This window comes from Hyperoodon ampullatus (assembly GCF_949752795.1).
Source record: "Hyperoodon ampullatus genome assembly, chromosome: 9".
NCBI classification, from domain to species: Eukaryota; Metazoa; Chordata; class Mammalia; order Artiodactyla; family Ziphiidae; genus Hyperoodon; species Hyperoodon ampullatus.
In genome coordinates this window covers 67584859-67606403 of record NC_136922.1, presented here as the reverse complement: position 1 = coordinate 67606403, position 21545 = coordinate 67584859, and the positions used below count along the sequence as shown (strand labels likewise).

Genomic DNA, 21545 nt, shown 5'->3' with positions numbered 1-21545 from the left:
TACTCATTTAAAGAAGAAAATAATGGAATTTTAAAAATTATCTTCAAGGTTAGCAAATCATGATGTGGATGATATAAGCAACACTTTCCAAATTGCTCAGTTTAGATACTTAGCACACAGTTTTGTGTGTTAAGGTCTTAATAAACTTCAAAATCCACTTTATTTGAGGAGAAGTTGGCTGATGTTTACCTTCAGGGCACAGAGTTAGATCATAAAAGCAGACTACATTTGGTTAAATTAATTTTGTACAGGTTTTTATAATGCATTAGGTTCAACTTGGCTTTGTCAGTGATTGAAAATCTGTCTGTAGGCTAGATGAAGCTGCGTGATTCCATTTGCCTGTGGCAAATGCCCTATTTTAGCATTTTGCTGCAGTGCAAGTTCTTTGAACTTGCAGCCAGCAAATTTTTTATTGTTTGTTATAAATTACATGGAATCTGACCAGTCTTTTAAAGCCATTATGTAAAGCTTATTCTAAGATTAAAACAATTTTAATCTTGCTATTTATTTTCCTTTGTTAGAAGAAACCTTTTCTACTGCTGCTTCTTTTTGAAGGTACACCCCCCCCTTTTTTAAATTGGAGTATAGTTGATTTACAATGTTGTGTTCATTTCAGGTGTACAGCAAAGTGAGTCAGTTATACATATACATATATACACTCCTTTTTAGATTCTTTTCCCATATAGGCCATTACAGAGTATTGAGTAGAGTTCCTTGTGCTATACAGTAGGTCCTTATTAGTTATCTGTTTTATATATAGTAGTGTGTATTACATTCCCTTTTTATTGAAATATGAAATTGTGCTAAACACTAATAAAAAGGTCAGCTATTATTTTGGCAGTGATTTTATGATTTCTTTTTTTTGGTGTGGAAATTGCAATTGATTGAATAGGGCTTTCACTCACTTAAAATTTATGGTAATTATAAAAATGCTATTTGTTTTTTTCCCCCTTAATGCTGAAAGAGACAGCTGAGATTTCTTTACCAGATTTCTTTAATTTGGAGTCCTACTGCAAGCCCTACCAGTTGGGAAAGGGATTTCCCACCATTAGGTCAAAATGAATGCTCTTTCATTTTTCTTGGATGGTAGTTAGGAAGCATCAGCAGCTCCAAAGATTGAGAATTGACAGTGCTTGGTTTCTGGCTCTACAATCTTTATTTTAACCCAATTCCAGCTTCTTATGCTTGGGTTATTTGAGGCTTCTAAACAGCACCAGCAATCCTAGCTGGCTGTACTTCAAATGCCACCATTTGGGAGAATGATTGCAGCAAATTCCAAATGTACTTTTCAAGCCTCTTTAATCAAATAAGGGAGATTTATCGGAACAAGACCCCCATAAAATATGCTTAAGTTCCTACTTAGCATCTGAATGAATTCTGACATGATACATCCTTCCCCTCCCCAGCTGTGAAGCTAAAGCAGCAGCTTCAGGGATGGTTTCAGGATTCAGAAATGTGCTGCGCAGAGGGGCCAGGATGGCTGAGTAGCCCATTCATCTCTGGCCTCCACCCTTGAGGCCTTGCCAATCCCTAGCTGACAGTCTCTCAAGTTTCACGATCTGGATCTTTCCAAGGCAGGCAATCTATATTGTTGTTGGAGAGTGACCGCGGTCCTCTTTAGTGTAAGATAGGCAGAACAATGCTAAATCCAGGCAGAGATAAGTCTACCATAGTGGAACTAAGGTAGTGCTCAGGTTCTGGTCATTCCTAATTGATTGCCCTGTCAATGTCAAGGAGTTCCAGGACTCAGTTTGTTTCTGGTCCAGGCAGTAGGTTCCTCAGGAGGCACTTAGGCCCTTTGGATGGTTCAGAGCATCTAGCATGGGCTGCAGGACTTGAATATAACTCCAGGTGGAGCCTGCTGAACCCTGCTTAGCCTCTTGCTGGCAGCCATGGTGGGCCTCAGCTCCCCGACCCTTGGGACAGAAACTGAAAATGTCTGTTTTCTGAGATTGTGGACCTTTGCAGGAAAGAGTGCAGTGCTTCCTGGATGCTGAAGAAGGGATCTGGGATGAGAGAATGCTGAAAGCTGTCCAGCGTCAGGTGCCTGCTCACTAGTGGGTCAGAAGTAAATCCTTAGTGGCACATTTGAGCAGTCAACTGGCAGCCAGTACACTTTCTGCCTTACTTCTCTGTGGCTGCCCATCCTGGGAAACCTAGATATAAAATCCATATGGCCTTAGACCCAGCACATTGTTAAACAAGATTGGAAGTGAGAGATGAGAAGGGTCTTCAGGGCAGTGTTGGGAGTCCTTGGCAGTATTTCCAACAGTCAAATGGAAATTACATATTTATGTGATAAAGCCAATGTGTAGTTTAAGTGACTGATTTTCCACCTCTAGCTGGAGTGGTGTCTCATTGTAGATTATGGCTAGGATCCTGCTAACTGGAAGCCCTGATTGGTAGAGTGATATTTAATAACATATGGGAAATAAGTCAACTTTTGTTTGGCTTGATAAGGTAAAGTTTGAATTATGTTCTTATTTGTTAACAAAACTGGAGCAGTGGGGATCATTAGTGATTGGTAAATGGGGAGAGAAGGAAGACTTTGTGGTGTTGGGTAGAGACCCTGGGCTGAGGCTACCCCTCTGGCTGTCAGGGAAGAAAAGTTAAAGGGGTGCAGAAGGAGTTAACAGAACAGGCCTGAGACTGCCATCCTTAGAAAGGCCTACTTGCAAGATTAACCTGAGCCTGGTGTCTGGGAACTTGACTGGTAAACAGTTTCCTACACTGAAATAAAACTTTCCCTAAATGATAAGAGTAGCTTGCTGTGCCTAAATTGTGCAAACAGTATGTTTTATGTTAAATACTTCTTTTCCTTTAGGGAGTCTGGAATTTAAACTGTGCTAGACATAGGGGTGCTTATGTGACCAGCTGATAATAAAAACCTTGGGCACTGAGTGTGTAATAAGTTTCTTTGGTAGACAAATCTTTACATGTTCTTACAACTCAGTTGCTGGAGAAGTTAATTGCATTCTGTGACTTCATTGTGAGAAGACTCTTTTGAAGCTGCTTCTTGTTTCCTCCAGACTTTCCTGGATATAAGAAATGGGGAGTGGTGGGCTTAAGTTGATTTTTTTAAAGGCATCTAACCTTCAGATTTTAGAAAAAGAAGAAAAAACTCTGTAGTGTCCAAATAAAACATCTCCATGGGCTGTATTAGTTGTCAGTTTGAGATTCCTGATCAGTTACAAGGTCTGGCTTCTTACAGCTTTATAAAGGGCCATTGTGTTTCACCATTCCATGGGGTGCCATTCACAAATTGAGCCTGGGCCTTACATTCATACAATAGAGTTGATGTTTACCATAAGCATGGGGTTCTTCTTTGGCATTATAATACAGTACTCCTCTAATACTTTTTAGTTGTATGATATTTGTCTTAGAAGTTCAAGTAAATTAAATGTATGCTAAGTTAGAAATGTTGCATGGAGGGTAGCTGGGAAAGAATGAACAAAAAAAGCATACTTGTTTTATTATGAAATTGTTCACACTGCCTTTTTTTCAGGACCCTTGCGCCTTTGTTATTCCATTAAAATTGCTTTGAAATTTAAGGACAAAGTCATATGAACTATCTATATATGAAAAATTATAACTAACAGTGATAGAGTGCTTAATATTTGCTCGTTACTCTGTATGCTGCGTACTTTTCACCTATTATGAGGTACAATACTAGTACTATCTAGAGAAGTGCAGTCACTTTCTTGACTTGGATCTCAAGTTGCAGAACCAGGAATCTTTCTCAAGCACTCTATTGTCTTCCACACAAAGGTATGTTGGCAAACTAGCTCTCCATTTCCGTGGTATAAATATAAATACTTCCACCAGGACCAGTTTCAAGCAATGTAACATCACTGTCATGCAAATTAATAAAAATTCAGTCAGCTCTGACAAGACAGCATGGCCAGACTCCAGCATACCACTGTTTCACAAAATGGTTTCAACCAGGCTTTTCTAACCCCAGTGCACCCCCTGCACTCAAAGGGTACCAGGTCAAAAGAGCCTCACTTAGCTGGCAAGGATGCCTTTGGTAGAAGCTGATTATAGGGACTTGGAAGATTTTTTTTTTTTTTTTGCTCTTTGTGATACACCTATGAAATAGTGATTACTGTCTTTCGGAAGCTTTAAGACAAGCGTATTTACCTTCTTCCTGTTCAGGCACCCATCCTCATCTTTCAGCTACAGCTTCAATCTCGACTCATAGTAATAGTTATTTAGTGCCTTAGGAAGAGTAGCAAAGTTAAAACTGGGTGCCTAGTCTGTAAACTGAGTAAATATTTGAAAGAAGCAAATACAAGGGTGCCCCCAAAAGGCTGTCTACAACGTGTAGGTGGCTAATTTCTCTCTTCATGCCCCTTTGACTCTGCCAGGGAACAAAGCAGAAACATCCCTTCCATTACAGCTCCCACAATAGATACCTTTTCTCTGTTGACCACTGTCTTCATCATTGCATTTCATGTATTTCCTTTCTGTTTCATGTGGAGTATACACAACCAAGTATTGACAAGAGGGTTAAGATAAAATTAGGTATTTTCAACTGAAACAAAATAATTAAAAAGAGCTTTCAAAAATTTCTTCAGTGAAGTAGTGTATCCATTGTTTTCCTATTCCTAAGACTTTATATTTTTCAAAATAGTTATTTGCAAATACAGTCAGTTTTTGATTACCCTTATTAATGGAAGGAAATATGTGTATGGATTAGCTAAAATGGAAAGATTATTCCCTGTTCCTTCCCTATCAAATAGTTCTCATCAGGGCAGTCATCTTAGCTTTCCTGGTGTGGCAATGCTATACCAGCCATAGTAAGTAAGAAACACAGCAATAGCAAAAGCCACAAACAGTGGCATGAAATGGAGATTGTAGAAGGAAGTGATGTTTAAATTCCACCATCTAAGTGAAAATAATCCACTGAAGTGATTTATAAAGCAGAAAGCTTTTTGAAATCTTTTATTTGGTTCCAGGCATCTTATATTGTAACCTCTGGAGGAAAAGATGCAGTTAGGAAAGATGGGGGATTAAGTACTGAGGAGTGGTAGTGTGAAGAAGAACAGATGTTAGACTTGTAGTTACCAGAAGAAATGTGCAGATATATTTGCCAAAAAATCGATGTCAGAAACATACAGTAAAATATCTTTTTCATCCTTCCATCTTAGCATATCAAAGCACTCCTTAAAGATGTTCTTGTTAATCTTTACAATATCTTGAAATATAACCCTCTTAGCCAATAGAGAAATGGGTCTTATAACTGTTTGTAAGAATTACTGTCTTAAATAAGAGGTTTGTTAGACTTGTAAATGTAATTAAGAAATTCAGGAATTGCCTTCTTTTAAAAATATTCTTTGACTTATGATTGATTTTTAGGACTCTTGCTCTATAGGAGAGAGATGGACTCGATCTCTGAGGTTTCCCTTGCACACTATGTTGCAGAATGTCTGTTTCTATTTTTATTTTTGCCCCCATGGTATGTACTCATGTAAACATTGCACAGTGTCTGCTTCATTTTCCCTGTATATATATTGAGGGAAATAGACTAAATGATCCTTGAGAGCCCTTTCTAGGACCACACACATCTCTCCTAAGTTCTAGGCCCCAAAATACTATGGCTAATCAAATCAAGATTCCATTTCATGTCATATTATGTATCCAGTTGTCATGTATTTTGTAAAAACATTTAGCTATCCTTCCACGTTACATGTTAATCACAGAAAAGCTCAGAGTTTCTGCCAGCTGTGTTAACTGAAAATTCTTTTACTTCAGACATCAGTGCTTTATTAACTCAACGTAATTGGCAAACATTTTGGTTTGTTAAAATTAACTTTCCAAATTAAGTGAAACTTGTTTCTCTAACTACAAAACCTAGTGGAAAAAAACATTTCAATGCAGTTCTTTCTACAATGTATATTGACCTTGATAATTCAGGAGTATACTTTTCAAACTAAGGTTACTAAGACAGTAACCTAACAGAAGAAGTGTAAAGAATAACCAAGGAAATCAAGGTGTGAGCAAAAAAAATGTTTTATCTTAAATTCATGTGAATGTCACATTAAACTTCATAATGTATCTTTATTCTAATATAGAAAAATGTAAATTGCTTATGGACTCTCTCTGGCAACCTGTCTATTCTTCCCCAATGTGAGAAACTGAAACTAAGGTACTAAGGTATTACACATTAACATTATTGGTTTGTAAAATTAACTCTTGTCACCAAAAGTCCAGTAGCATCTTGAGGGGAAAGCACAGACAAGGCACCTTCTGGGAAGGAGAGTAGCCATCGGGGCGCTATATGACTAAGCAAGAAAGGGTTCCAACGGCTTGGAGACATAAAAAGTCATAATTTTACCAAATTCAAGCATATTGTCTTAATAAAACTTTGAGTGTCGTAAACTTGATTTCTTATAAAAAGATACATCCACAAGTGAAACAGTATAATTGGAAAGCAAGATGCAAGAAAAAGTTCATTTTTTAAAGGTATTTGATGTCTCTCAAAAAGGCCATTTCCATCATAACCATATTATTTAAGAATTAGGATATTATTTGATATTAAGATATCCTACATCTACTTAACTAAAAAAAACTGTTTTGCTTATGTAATTAGAGTATCCTAAATTTCTTTATTACTGAATGGAAGTTAATGGTCCATGCTATAAAAGGTACTTGATAGAGTTATTGTAAAATCTCAGAGGTATTTAGAGAAAAGAACTCTGACGTCAACTTTTTTCCTGCATTGAAACAATGTAACGCATAACATTCTGTGGCATAGCATTGCATTTTCATTTATAGAGTTCAGATATTCAAAGTAAGTACCAAGATGGACCAACTTTATTATGTTAGGAAATTCTGATTTTCTTCCTAGTTAGCAAACTTTATACAACTTTATCTCAAGGGTCACATACCTATAGGATTTGAGCAGGGATCATAAATGATTGCAGGGAGTTGGCTGGGCACAGTAGGAAACTAAAAACCAGCAGTTATCTAACTTGGGCTACAGTTTGGGTCTAGTGTTATCATACCCTCAGAATTTTTAAGAGAAGGTAGGTAACCTGAATTTTATACCAAGTCTTCTAATTTGTAAATGTTGACAGCTATTTCAAACAAAGGTTGTTCAGACCAATGAAAACCTGTTTGTGGGCCACATTCATCCCTTGGGTTGCCAGTTTGCCACCTCTGATTGACCAGATCTATTAAACATAAGCTCTGTTTTATTGAGGTCAATAATAGCATAACATAAAGACTTTTAACTGTGGTCCTCAGAAAATAATGTCTTGGTTTTAGAGTTTATAGTGAAAATGGAATAGGTAATTCATTGTTATATTAAAATGCATGCATAATAAATACATAAAATCACATTGTATTCTAAAGCAAGACAAGTGTTCATTTTCCTTTTTTGATAGAAATAACACAATTGGAAATCAAATACCTTCACTGATAGCAGTATGTCTTGATATAAAATTTCTTTAAGGCTAAGTTTTATTTATTTATTTATTTATTTATTCATTCATTCATTCATTCATTCATTCTTGGCTGCGTTGGGTCTTCCTTACTCTGCACGAGCTTTCTCTAGTTGCAGTGAGCGGGGGCTTCTCATTGCGGGGGCTTCTCTTGTTGCGGAGCACGGGCTCTAGGCGCGTGGGCTTCAGTAGTTGTGGCATGCGGGCTCAGTAGTTATGGCTCACAAGCTCTAGAGCGCAGGCTCAATAGTTGTGGCGCACGGGCTTGGTTGCTCCGCGGCATGTGGGATCTTCCCAGACCAGGGCTCGAACCCGTGTCCCCTGCATCGGCAGGCAGATTCTTAACCACTGTGCCACCAGGGAAGTCCAAGGCTAAGTTTTAATTGTACTAGTATTGAAGGTATTTTGTCTTGGTAGACCTCAAGTTGTCCAAACAGTGAAGGGGAGGGAAAAGCAAGCCTTCTTTAAACTATACCTCTCCCTAGGTGACTTGATTTTTTGCTTAGCAGATCACAGACTTTTCCCAGATACATTAAAGCTATAAAATTATTTTGAGTTTAGTACATCCATAGTAGTTGTGAGTCTTAAACTGGAGAAGTGAGGTCATTTCTTAACCTAATAGCAAGAAAGATTTTCTTACAGTCAGAGATGGAAACACCCCAATCAGATTGTATGTCCTTGGAAGAAAGTATGACCTTGATGACTCTTTGAAACAACACTTCATTGATTTGCCTTTGAAAACTTGCCTAACGTGCACTCTCAGGTTCTTATCTTAACAGGGTTTTTCCTCCAAAACAGTTTGAATGTCTGCTTCTTCCTTGTAGGTAGTGAAAGAAGAGTTTGCAGTACTAAGCTATTTATGAATATCTTCGCCTGGTAGCAGTTACCCTATCACTTTCCCACTTATCATTGTATACATCCAAACTACCCCCAACCCTGATGACACAGATGTGCAGAAGGGGGAAAAGGGAATGGGGGGATGGCTGCAAGTGACATTTTTCTTTGTCCCACTGTGTACTTTCATTTGTTCCGTCATTGAAGGCAGACTCAATTTCTTGAATCTATTTCCTAGGTTCTGCATATGTAGAATATAATTTATTGAAACATTTTTCTCTTTATTATAATCTGGTCATAGTTTGCAGTATGTCTTATAGAAAACTGAACTACTGGCAAAAGTGTTTTTGCTTCAGTTTCTCCTGCTCTCCACGTTGCTGTCAGTGTCTAAGGTACAAATCTGATTGTGTCACTTTCCTTCCCGAAAAACTTTAGGGCTCCTCATAATTCAGGATAAAGTCCAAAATCTTTATCATGGCCTACAGGCCTTTGATCTTTCATTATCTGGGTCATGCTGAGGTTTCCAAAGTCAACTCTATACTCCCACAGCATCTTGTGCAAATTATCTATCATGACATTTACCACACTGTTATCATCCTTAAGTTTCTTTTTTTGCCTTTACCATTAGACTAACCTCTTTTATAAAAGTGTATTTTATGTCTTTCACCTGTTCCCAGAATCTAGCAGAGTTCCTAGTACTAAATGAATGAGTCTCCTTGTTCCTAGGCTGGAGATGTAGGAACTGTGTATTTCACTTTCTTTGTTTTGTGTATGCTTTTGACAATATTATCCCCTTTTACCTGGAATGCCGTCTATTTCCTCTATGCCCCCACTTCAGTTTACCTTTCTCTATGTTTTCACAACACTTTATTCATATATCCAACAGGGTATTATTAAATTATGTTAATTTCAATGTAATCTCTGTCTAATGGTCAGACAGGGACTTAGATTCTAAAATATATAAATAAAAGCAGTGATTGGCACAAAGAAGGTAACCATAGAGATGAGTGAATGAATGATGCTTATTAATGGTATGCTAGAAATTTAGTAAAGTAGTCTGCAAACAGTGGATCCAAATTTGTGGCTCAAGGGTCAAGTTCAGCTTGCACATCTGTTTTTTTGGGGGGGAGGGGGGTCAGCTCAGTGTTTTTTTAAAACATTGGTATATAAGGATGCTCTTCTGTTTCCTCTCCCGGATGTCATATACTCAGTAGCTTTACAGAGAGGTTACTGCTTGCAGCTGAAGGTATTTGAGTGTGTAACGACTGCTCTAGTGTCCCATCATTTTGTGGCTACAGTACCTTAAATGGAGGCCTAAAGACCTGATTGAGTAATCCAAGTCTTTATATATCTAGTTTGCTACCAAGAAGAAATAGCCACCATTGAAAAATTCATTCAATATTTTGAATTTTTTATTTCATTCTGGGAATCTCAAAGTACCAGAATGTGTGTGTACCTCATCCTTATCTGAAGTAAGCATTTTCAAACTGTTCTGAGGAATACTGCATGAGAAAAAGATGGCCATATAAGGTAGAAAACACAAACTGTTATATTCACCACATGTAGTATCATAATAAAGGCTTAGAAGAGTCTTGTTTCACTTTGTTTAGTCCAAACACATTTGGCCATGGGACCTTTTTAAAAATACTATCTCGTCAACCACTTTTCCAAAAAAAAAAACAGTTTGGAAAACACTGGCTTAAAGAAAAGGACTATGTGATCTCCTAGGGGTTATTCAGTATTTGGGGGGTGAAGAGGGTCAGAGTTCTAGATATTAGAATTTACTAAAAATGAGAGGAATGAAGAGAGGGTTGGGATTGAATACAGGTCAAATCAATTACCTTAAATACTACATACAGTCATTTGGGAAACAGACTATAAAACACATTCATAGTTTCTCATTTTCTCTCTCTCTCCTCCCCCATCTTTTACTCTCTGTCTCTATCTCTGATTTCATCCTCACACCAACCCTGTGAGGTAAGTAGCACAAAGATTTTCATCTCCACTTTGCCACTGAAGAAACTAAACCTGAGAAAGGTAAAATGACATACCTAAGATCACACAGTCAGTAAAAGGTAGGGCACCAACGTAAAACCAGATCTTTTGACTTCTAGTCTTTCCACAGTATCACCCAGACTCATATCGTATTAGTGTCCCTATTGTATATAGTTTTTCACTGAGTGAAAACTGCATTTGAAAAGGGAAATAGGTTTTTAGCACATGACTGTGAAGTGACTTGTGATTGATGGTCAGATTTCCAAATTGCTAAACAGCAAACAGAATCAGCAAGTCAACCAAAAGTAGATTACTAAACAGTGTTGAGATTTTTCAGAAAGTTTGTTATATCATACAGGACAGTGCTGTAAGTTTTATATCCCGATTTTTCCTTTTCTGAATTAGTGGTTTAAATATTACACTGTGCTGTTTGATTACTATTGCTTTTTTAAATTATGGCTTTATGAGGATATAATTCACATGCCATGTAGTTCACCCATCTAAAGTGTACAGTTAAGTGATTGTCAATATATTTAGGATTATGCAATCATTACCACTATCAAATTTGAGGAATTTCATCATCCCCAAAAGGAAACCCTGTATTCGTTACAAGTGACACCCCCAGCCCCACCCCGTTCCAGCCCTAACAACCATCAGTCTATTGATACTTTATCTCTCTATGGATTTTTCTGTTCTGGACATTTCATATAAATGGAGTCATATGATATGTGGTGCATTGTGACTAGCTTCTTTTACTTAGCATGTTTTCAAGATTAATCCATATAGTAGCATGTATCAGTGCTTTTTATTGTTGAATAATATTCCATGTATATATATATTTTAGATTTTATTTATCCATTCACCAGTTGATAGGCATTTGGGTTGTTTCCACTTTTTGGCTGTTGTGAACAATGCTGCTATGAACATTTGTGTACAGATTTTTGTGTGGACATGTTTTTAGGTATCTTGGGTGTATACCTAGTAGTAGATCATGTAGTAGTTGGTCATATGGTAGGAGATCATAGATTATATAGTAGTGGGTCATATGGGAATTCTGTGTCTAACCTTTTGAGGAAGACTCTTTTCCAAAGTGACTGCATCATTTTACATTCCCACCAGCCATATATGAGTTCCAGTTTCTCCACATTGTTACCAACTCTTTTTTTTTTTTGTCAACTCTTGTTTTTATAGCCATCCTAGTGGGTATGAAGTGGTATCTCGTGGTTTTGACTTGCATTTCTCTGATGATTAATGATGTTGAGCATCTTTTCATGTGCTTATTGGCCATTTGTATATCTTTTTTTGAAAACTATTTGGATCTTTTGCCCATATTTTAATTGGATTATTTGTGTTTTTATTATTGAGTTAGAGTTCTCTATATATTTTAGATATGTCACTTTTCAGGTATGAAATTTGCAAACATTTTCTCCTGTGGGTTGTCTTTCTTGATGGTGTCCTTTTAAGCATAAAAGTTTTTAATTTGGATGAAATCCAACTTATCTATTTTGTTATTTGTACTTTTGGTGTACAAATCTAGGAAAGCACTGCCTAATCCAAGGTCATGAAAATGTATGCATCTCCTTTCTTCTACAAGTTCTATAGCTTTAGTTCTTACATTTAGGTCTTTGATCCATTTTCAGTTAATTTTTTGTATATGATATGTGGTAGGGGTCCAATTTTATTCTTTTATTTGTATCCAGTTGTCCCAGCACCATTTATTGAAAATAATTTGATTACTCTTGTTTTAATAGAAGAAAATAAGAATGCTTCCAAGTCATGAGCTGGCAGTAACATTGTGAAGAATGCTGATGTTCTGTTTTGTGTAGCATTATGTATGACATCCAGATCTGGAGAGAGATAAGACCATTTCATTCACACTGAACAACTGCTCATTTTGCATTTATTTCCTCTGTGCTTCAGGTTTGAGTTCTCTGAAAATCAATTTGTTTTGATGCCTGTAAGATATACAAAGCTTTAAAATATTCTCTTATAAAGAGGAAGGATTTAGGAATGATTGATTTGTGAGCAGAGATAATATATTGATTCATAATTTAGCAAAAATATGTAATCTTTTTGGTCCAATGTTTTTAAAAAGGTAAAAGTATGTTTGGTAGCCTGTTTCAAAACATTTTCAGCAAGAAACATTGTCCCACCTGATAACTGTTCTTATGGAACTCAAAAGTAGATTATATTATACGATTTTCTAACATAGTGATGGAGGAGTTGGCTAAGTAGGAAAATGGAAAAGTGCAAAGTCAGATTCATGCAGACTAGGGATCCAAGACCTGGACAGTAGGATAGGTATATATTAAGATGTTCTGGTTTCAGGAGTTTTAAAACTGATTAGCGAAACTGTTATGTTGCATCACTTACTGTTTATATTTGTTATTCTTAGAAATGGAAGGAAGCAGAGAATATATTTGATGTTGATGGATAAATTGGGGCTAGATTTCCACATGGAAGAGGGAAGTGGCTGCTTACTCGAGTAGACCTCAGGAATGTGAGCCATACCAGTTCTGTCTACCAGCAATCTGCTCTGCCTAAAAATCTACCATAGAAGATATTTTTTGAATTTTTAAATATTTTCATGTGTTTCCTTTTTAAATACAAATACTCTGGAGAAGGGATATCAATGACTAACTGGCAAGTGGGAGAAGGTAACTAGATAGTGAAAAGAAAGGCCTGGAGATTCCAAAGTAGAGGGTACTTAAACAGTTTTATATTTTCCAGTTGTAAAAGAAATATGTGTTTAGTGCAGAAACTTAGAAAAGTATGGAGAAGAGAATAATTATTATAATTCCACCATCTCTAGGTCACGACTTTTAACATTTTAGTGTGTTTTCCCTGCTGTGTATAAAATAGATAACTAACAAGGACCTACTGTATAGCACAGGGAACTATACTCAATATTTCGTAATAACATATAAGGGAAAAGAATCTGAAAAAAAGTAGATATGTGTGTGTAACTGAATCACTTTGCTGTACACCGGAAACTGACACAACATTGTAAATCAATGATACTTCAAGAAAAAAAAAAAGGAAAATACATTTTAGTGTGTTTTCCTTGTTCCATGCCTAATGTTCATGGTTGAGTTAGCATACTTTTGTTTACATGTCTATATTTTTTCATGCCCTTAAAAGCTGTCAGCGTTTCTTTTTTGTCAGCATTAGTTTAACTGACTGCATATATTTCATGCAATGGGTATGTAGTAATTAGATTAAGTTAAATCTTTAGGTTGTTCCTCTTGTGCTTTTAAATTTCATAGAAATAGTTTTGGTAGTTGTCCACTCCAGGAGAGCTTCTTGCATAGATTCTGTTGGAAGGAGGCTAGTCAGTAAGCTGTGCAGTGGAGGCACCTGCTATAATAGGCCTGCCCCAGCATTAGAGTCAAAGGAGGAGGACCACAGCTGAACCAGTTATATGGGAATTGTTCGTTCCTTCCTCCCAGCTATCAATATACTGAAGGGAAAGAGAGGCCGTGAAAATAGGGGAGAGATGAGAAGGAATCAAATCACTGATTATGTCTTCTTTTCCCAGTGAAGGTTCTTTAGGCCTCAGGCCAGGCCCTGCCTAGGGGAGGGGAAAGAGCTTTAATTGGATATGTGATTTATGTTTTAAATTGGGTTAAATTAACTTGAAGTGGACTTTTTTTTTCTTTTAATACTTGAACGTTTTTGGAAGTTAAATTGGTTGAGGTTTATTTGAAGATAAGAAAGGGATATGCTGGATGGCAAATTGAAAGTGATGATTGGGGAATTCCCTGGAGGTCAGTTGTTGGGACTCTGGGCTTTCACTGCCAAGGGCCCGGCTTCAAGCCCTGGTCAGGGAACTAGGATCCCACAAGCTGCAAGGCACGGCCAAAAAAAAAGTGATGATTGGAGAAAAATAATCAAGCTGCTGCTTGTTTGAATCTCCCACCAAGTAATATTGGGAGATGTAGTTTTCTGATTAACTTAAATGATGATATTAATGGAGAAGAGAGATTTGACGTAAAATTTATTGCCTCTTAAAAATGTTAACCATGCGGAGGTGTGTGAAAGCTTGATTCTTAAAGTGATACAGATATTGATTCTCTGAGCTCTAGGGGGAGAGGATGAACTCTTTTTTCCTGTAAAAAAACAAACAAAAACTTGTAAGGAGATGTGGGTCAAAGGGTACCAACTTTCAGTTATAAACTGAATAAGTTCTGGGTATCTAATATATAGCGTGATGATTATAGGTAATAATAGTATATTGTATACTTGAAATTTGCTAAGATCTTAGATGTTCCCACCACATTAAAAAAATGTAACTATATGAGGTGATGGATTTGTAAATTAACTTGATTGTAGTAATCATTTCATAGTGTATACACATATGAAGTCATTGCATTGTACACCTTAAACACCTGATTGTAGAACCTAAATATATACAATTTTTATTTGTCAATCATACCTCAGTGAAGCTGGAAAAAATGACTTTTTCCTTTGCATATTGTAAACCATTTTGAAAACTTCTGTATAGTGCAAATAATTAAACATCAGTGCAGCACATTATCCCTTCTCAAACGTGAACATGATAGTAGCCTTTGGGTATATCCTTCCAGGCTTCCTTGTGCCTTTTTAAAATTGCTTATTGCCTTTTTTTTCCCCAAAATTGAGATCATACTTGTAAAATTTTTGTGGCCTGCAAGAGGTTGCATAAGGAAGCAGAAATTGTTGTAACACAAAAATGTTCACTGATGAAGTAATCACTGAACATTCCTGACTTCTCTCTTAAAACTTGAATTTATTCACCTATCCAACCACTCTCTCTGTCTCTGTGCTGGGGTCTATTTAATGCAGATGGACTGGGAAGTCAGTGAAGGATACTTGAGATCTGTGTGGTCACTGACAAATTTGTCTAGGTTGGACCAGTTGAAAAACTAATAAAGAAAAATATCTAGAGATGACAACAGGATGGGCACTTCAGTGAAGAATGACTGTGCATGACATATTAAGATAAGCTTTTGGGAACATCCATGTAGCTCTCATGAAGGATTGCTGCCATGATGGTGCCATGTAAGTCACACAATGGAAAGTGATGTGCTATTGCATATCATTTTGATAGAAAAATTACATTCCCCCCCAAAAAAAACTCCCACTATTTTTATTCATTCTTTGATTATCTAATAATTAGTTGATAGGTATAAAGGTTGCCTCAGTGTTGTTAAACTGCCAAGGTAATTTTTTTTAATCTTATAGGGTACTTTTTCAGGATAAATTTTCAATCAAATCTTTGTTCCCTATTATGAATATGAATGAATACTTATTATGAGTGTGAATACTTAATAGCCTTCTACTAAGTACCATTTATTGATGATAACAAGGTTCACCTGTATTTAAGTTTTTCTAAAGTCTCTAGACTGTTATAATAAATAGTAACCAGATAACCACATTTTCCTACTGAGTAAGCATATGCTAGAAAAGCTAGTTTTATCCTAAGTTAAGTACATACTTTTAAAAACCTATACGCACAAGTTATAATAAAAAATGTCTTTAATTTTTTTTAGGTCTAATTATAAGTTCAGTATAGAAGGTACCACTTCTGTCTCTTATGCAATTAAGGCAAAATTTCTCAGATTCTTCTAACTCTGATATATTGATGACTAGTGACCATTAGACTGGTGTATGCAAATACCTTAGCTAATCTGCTAAATGGGCTTTTAATTATGTGCTAATTTGTTCTTTTAATTATCCTAGTTGTCATATAAATAAATTAGCCTCTGGGGTATTTGCTGTGTTCCCATTCTCTGAGATCCTTCTGGCTTTCTACTGTGCATATGAATCACCTGGGGAATCTTGTTAAAATGCAGATTCTGATTCAGTATGCATGTAGTTTGGAGGCAGGCAAAATTCCAAATTTGAAGCCAGCTTCCAGGACAATGCCAGTGCCAATGCTTCTGGCTTTTCGACCACATTTTGAATATCAAGGCTTTTAATAGCAACTTTGGGAATGCAAGCCAGGCAAACTTGTTGAAGCCATTTCTTGTTATGATAACTTTATGATTCACTCCTAGTTTATTAGTAATATATATTTTTCCTGTGGGGATATATATATATTTACTTATAACTTGTAGCACATGAGTTTTACTGTAGTTTTTGTGTTGGGCATGTCATCTACAGTGGTATTTATAAAGGATGGTAACATACTGATGATGATGATGTAATAATTGACATGTATTGACTACTTATGTCTGACACTGTGCTTTACAAAGTTCGGCTAAATTTTCTCAACAAAACCATGCAGTAGACATTATTGTTGTTATCCTCATTTACTAATGAGGAGGCTTGGTAACAAGTTTAGTGACTTGCCCAGAGTCACACAACCAGAAGGTGGCAGAGCCAGGATGTCAGCTCAGGTAGTCTGACTCTAGAGCTTGTACTTTTAATCTCTTTACTAGTCTGACAACAGCTAGAAAGCATAGGCTTAATATAATATCAGGTATCTGAATTTTCTAGCTCCGTCACCATTCAAATAAGATATATTTGAATTTTCTAGCTTTTTCCCAAAAGACCTTTGAATAGCATTTTCCTTCCTTATGTTTTCCTTTTTTTGTGGCTTTCCCATAGATACTGATGATCTGTGATTTGTTACCAGTTTATTTAGTCTTCCTTTTTGTATATTTGTGCTTAGAGAAAAAGATCTCAACTTTCATATTCTTTTGATATGAAAATTTATGAAGAATGAAAAGTAGATAGTACCCTGCCCAGAATGAAAGATAAAAGTGTTTTTAGTAATGTTGAGACTATGTGTTTCTGCCAAAGAGTTGTAGCCCAGGAAAACATCAGGTTCTATAGGATCATCACAAAAGAATGGTTGATTCTTCTGTGTGTTCTTAAAAATTGGGAATTTTTTTCTTTATCCAAATGGTAATTATATTCTAGTAATTAGTCTGGAGACATACCTTCTGAGTTCTCCTGCAAAACCACCGGATGGTCTTAGAGAAGCCAAGAGAAACTGAGAACTCAGCCTTAGCTTCTCAGCCTGTTAGATGTTGACAGTTGTGCAGTGCTTGAGCCTTTATCCCATGTTAAGAAGTAAGTACGTACACAGGTGTTTGTAAAAATTTATGAAAATGAATGAAAGCTGTTTAGGATTAGAAAAATATGTTACCGTAGCTGCAATTTAATTTGGAAATCAGTAAACACAGAACAAGTCATGATAAATAAGAATATAACTAGGTCATTACTCATGTCGAAGTAATAGGAGGCTGTTTACTTTCATTATCTCTGTTTCTTTTACAGTCCATCAATATTATGGAACTGACTTTACAAAAGTATGGAAGCTATGAAAAATTTGAACAGGCCACCGGTGGTAGCCTGCTGTCTAAAACTCGAATCTGGAGTCATGTTAGGAAATACATGATGAAAGAAGGCTGCATGGGTGAGGTATGAATCATGAGTGAGCATGACAATTTGATTGAGCATTTTAACTCTCAGTCACTGCCACGTGTTTGTTTTTTCTGCAGGTTTTGTTTTCCCAACACTATTTTACTCATTAAATAAGTCACCCAGATTTCTTACTATATATAAGTCTAAGTTTTTGTTGCATTGAATTGTTAATGTTCAGTTTTTTTCTGTTTTTCCTTTTTTCTTACTACCATTTTTGTATAGCTTGTAGGATTATGTGAATTGGCTTATGAAAATTATTAATGAAGAGATTTGGCACAGCGACTTCTCTTATTAATGTCCAGTTCCTAGTGTTCAGTCTCAAAATAAGCTTTGGCCCAGCAGTGACCAGGACTCTGGCTCCTGTACCTTCCTTTGCATTATTCCAGCCCGGGGAACTATATTTGAGAGCACTGCAGAGGCACAATTTCAGTTCTCTGTGTCTTCCTCCACACAGCTATCTACTTTTCTTTCAATCCAGTAAAGGTTCTCGAGTTCCCAAAGGCTCAAAATTGCAAGGGTCTGCATTTCATCTTCTTGGTTTCTGGGAGATTCAAGATGGTGTAAACAAAAGAAAAAGGTGTTAATTTATGGGTCCTTTGTTTTCCGTGAAAACTTTCACCCCCTGCCTTCTATGTTTTGTCTTTTATATATATATATATTTTATATATATAATTTATATTAATATATATATATATAAATTTATATATATATAAATATATATTTTTTTTTAACTCTTGCTCTTTAGATTGTAGTTCATCTCACTGAGGACCTGCTTTCCCGAGCTTCCATGACAGTAGTAAATGGATGTCCAACACTGACCATCAATGTTTGCACTGCACGTGAGCATTGGCTGGAAGGAATGCTGAGGCATGAAATAGGTAGGGGGCAACCCTTCTCCATTTATTCAGTTGTAATAGCAGAAATTACTTCAAGGACTTGTTCATTCGTAATGCATTTTTTCTTAGTAATATTTGGCAAAAAGTAATGAAATTGTTAGGTGTCACTTGAACTAAAGCTAAGATATTAATGTCTCATTTCAAATTAGATTTTTTTTAGTGTACTGTATAGCTGTATTAAGCTTGGAGAGTCACTTAACTCCTCTGGATTTCAGTTCCCCCATCTTCAACTAAGGGAATTGAATTAAAGGATCTCTAAGATTCTTTTCAAATATCAAGTCTATAATTCGACTCTTAAAAAGAAAATAAATTGCTGTAAAAGTTATACCTCTTCTAATGAGACATGTAATCCTTCTGAAGGCTGTGTACTCCTTCAAACCAAAGGGCATTAGTGTCAGATCATTTTCTACTTTGTTTTGATTTGTAGGTACACATCAATTTCGTTTTCGAACTGTTGGTAGAATCTTTTTTTGGAAAAGAATTAAAATAAGAATGGCATTTCTTACTTTTCGTGTGCCTTTTCTTCTCCATAGGCACACATTATTTTCGAGGTATTAACAACCTTCAGCAGCCATGGAACAGTTGGACTGGCCGTAAAAAACATGACCTAAAGCCAAACAATCCCACAGAGGAAGGACTGGCAAGTATTCACAGTGTCCTGTTTAGAAAAGACCCCTTTTTATGGAGGGCTGCCCTCCTCTACTACACTGTTTATCGAGCCAGCCACATGTCTTTTTGTGCATTATTCAAAGATATTGGAAAGTTTGTCAAGGACCCCAATACAAGATGGGATTATTGTGTACGAGCCAAGAGGGGATGGACTGATACCTCCCAACCAGGTGTGTGTCCCTTGACAGTAGATTTTCTGATTTATTGGGTAATTGTCTTTTTTTTTGAATTTTTGAATTTTATTTTATAAAACAGAATTTTATTTCCTAAAAGAGCAGGTTCTCACTAGTTATCCATTTTATACATATTAGTGTATATATGTCAATCCCAATCTCCCAATTCATCACACCACCACCACCACCCTCATGCCGCTTTCCCTCCTTGGTGTCCATACGTTTGTTCTCTACATCTGTCTCTCAATTTCTGCCCTGCAGACCGGTTCCTTTCTACCATTTTTCTAAGTTCCACATATATGTGTTAATATACGATATTTGTTTTTCTATTTCTTACTTCACTCTGTATGACAGTCTCTAGATTGATCCACGTCTCTACAAATGACCCAATTTCATTCCTTTTTATGGCTGTGTAATACTCCATTGTATATATGTACCACATTTTCTTTATCCATTCGTCTGTTGATGGGCATTTAGGTTGCTTCCATGACCGGGCTATTGTAAATAGTGCTGCAGTGAACATTGGGGTGCATGTGTCTTTTTGAATTATAGTTTTCTGTGGGTATATGCCCAGTAGTGTGATTGGTGGGTCATATGGTAATTCTATTTTTAGTTTTTTAAGGAACTTCCATACTGTTCTCCATAGTGGCTGTATCAATTTACATTCTCACCAACAGCGCAAGAGGGTTCCCTTTTCCCCACACCCTCTCCAGCATATGTTGTTTGTAGATTTTCTGATGATGCCCATTCTAACTGGTGTGAGGTGATACCTCATTGTAGTTTTGATTTGCATTGTCTCTAATAATTAGTGATCTTGAGCAGCTTTTCATGTGCATCTTTGCCATCTGAATGTCTCCTTTGGAGAAATGTCTATTTAGGTCTTCTGCCCATTTTTGGATTGGGTTGTTTGTTTTTTTAATATTGAGCTGTATGAGCTGCTTGTAAATTTTGGAGATTAATCCTTTGTCAGTTGCTTCATTTGCAAATATTTTCTTCCATTGTGAGGGTTGTCTTTTCATTTGTTTATGGTTTCTTTTGCTGTGCAAATGCTTTGAAGTTTCATTAAGTCCCATTAGCTTATTTTTGTTTTTATTTCCATTACCCTAGGAGGCGGATCAAAAAAGATCTTGCTGTGATTTATGTGACAGAGTGTTCTTCCTATGTTTTCCTCTAAGAGTTTTATAGTGTCCGGTCTTACATTTAGGTCTCTAATCCATTATGAGTTTATTTTTGTGTATGGTGTTAGGGAGTGTTCTGATTTCATTCTTTTACATGTAGCTGTCCAGTTTTCCCAACACCACTTATTGAAGAGGCTGTCTTTTCTCCATTGTATATCCTTGCCTCCTTTGTCATAGATTAGTTGACCATATGTGTGTGGGTTTATCTCTGGGATTTCTATGCTGTTCTATTGATCTATATTTCTGTTTTTGTGCCAGTACCACACTGTCTTGATTACTGTAGCTTTGTAGTATAGTCTGAAGTCCAGGAGCCTGATTCCTCCAGCTCCATTTTTCTTTCTCAAGATTGCTTTGTCTATTTGGGGTCTTTTGTGTTTCCATACAAATTGTGAAATTTTTTGTTCTAGGTCTCTGAAAAATGCCATTGGTAGTTTGATGGGGATTTAACTGAATCTGTAGATTGCTTTGGGTAGTATAGTCATTTTCACAATGTTGATTCTCCAATCCAAGAATACGATATATCTGTCCATCTGTTTGTATCATCTTTAGTTTCTTTCATCAGTGTCTTACAGTTTTCTGCATACAGGTCTTTTGTCTCCATAAGTAGGTTTATTCCTAGGAATTTTATTCTTTCTGTTGCAGTGGTAAACGGGAGTGTTTTCTTAATTTCTCTTTCAGATTTTGCATCATTAGTGTATAGGAATGTAGGAGATTTCTGTGCATTAATTTTGTATCCTGCAACTCTACCAGATTCATTGATTAGCTCTAGTAATTTTCTGGTGGTATCTTTAGGATTCTCTATGTATAGTACCATGTCATCTGCAAACAGTGACAGTTTTACTTCTTCTTTTCCAATTTGTATTCCTTTTATTTCTTTTTCTTCTCTGATTGCCGTGGCTAGGACTTCCAAAACTGTGTTGAATAATAGTGGTGAGAGTGGAC

The 21545-nt window shown here is 36.4% G+C and overlaps 1 protein-coding gene across 3 annotated transcripts in view; it reads left to right on the top strand.

Moving 5' to 3' along the window:
* Nucleotides 1-21545, top strand: part of MATCAP2 (microtubule associated tyrosine carboxypeptidase 2) — a gene marked incomplete at its 5' end in the record, with an annotated part of 88843 nt that overhangs the window by 29341 nt on the left and 37957 nt on the right. For 2 of the 3 annotated variants that reach the window (XM_079711760.1, XM_079711761.1), the window contains 3 exons: nt 17541-17684; nt 18433-18565; nt 19117-19422. In XM_079711760.1, the coding sequence (XP_079567886.1) occupies nt 17541-17684; nt 18433-18565; nt 19117-19422 (583 nt within the window). The remainder of the gene's footprint in view (nt 1-17540; nt 17685-18432; nt 18566-19116; nt 19423-21545) is intronic. The other variant, XM_079711762.1, reaches the window with a different exon arrangement.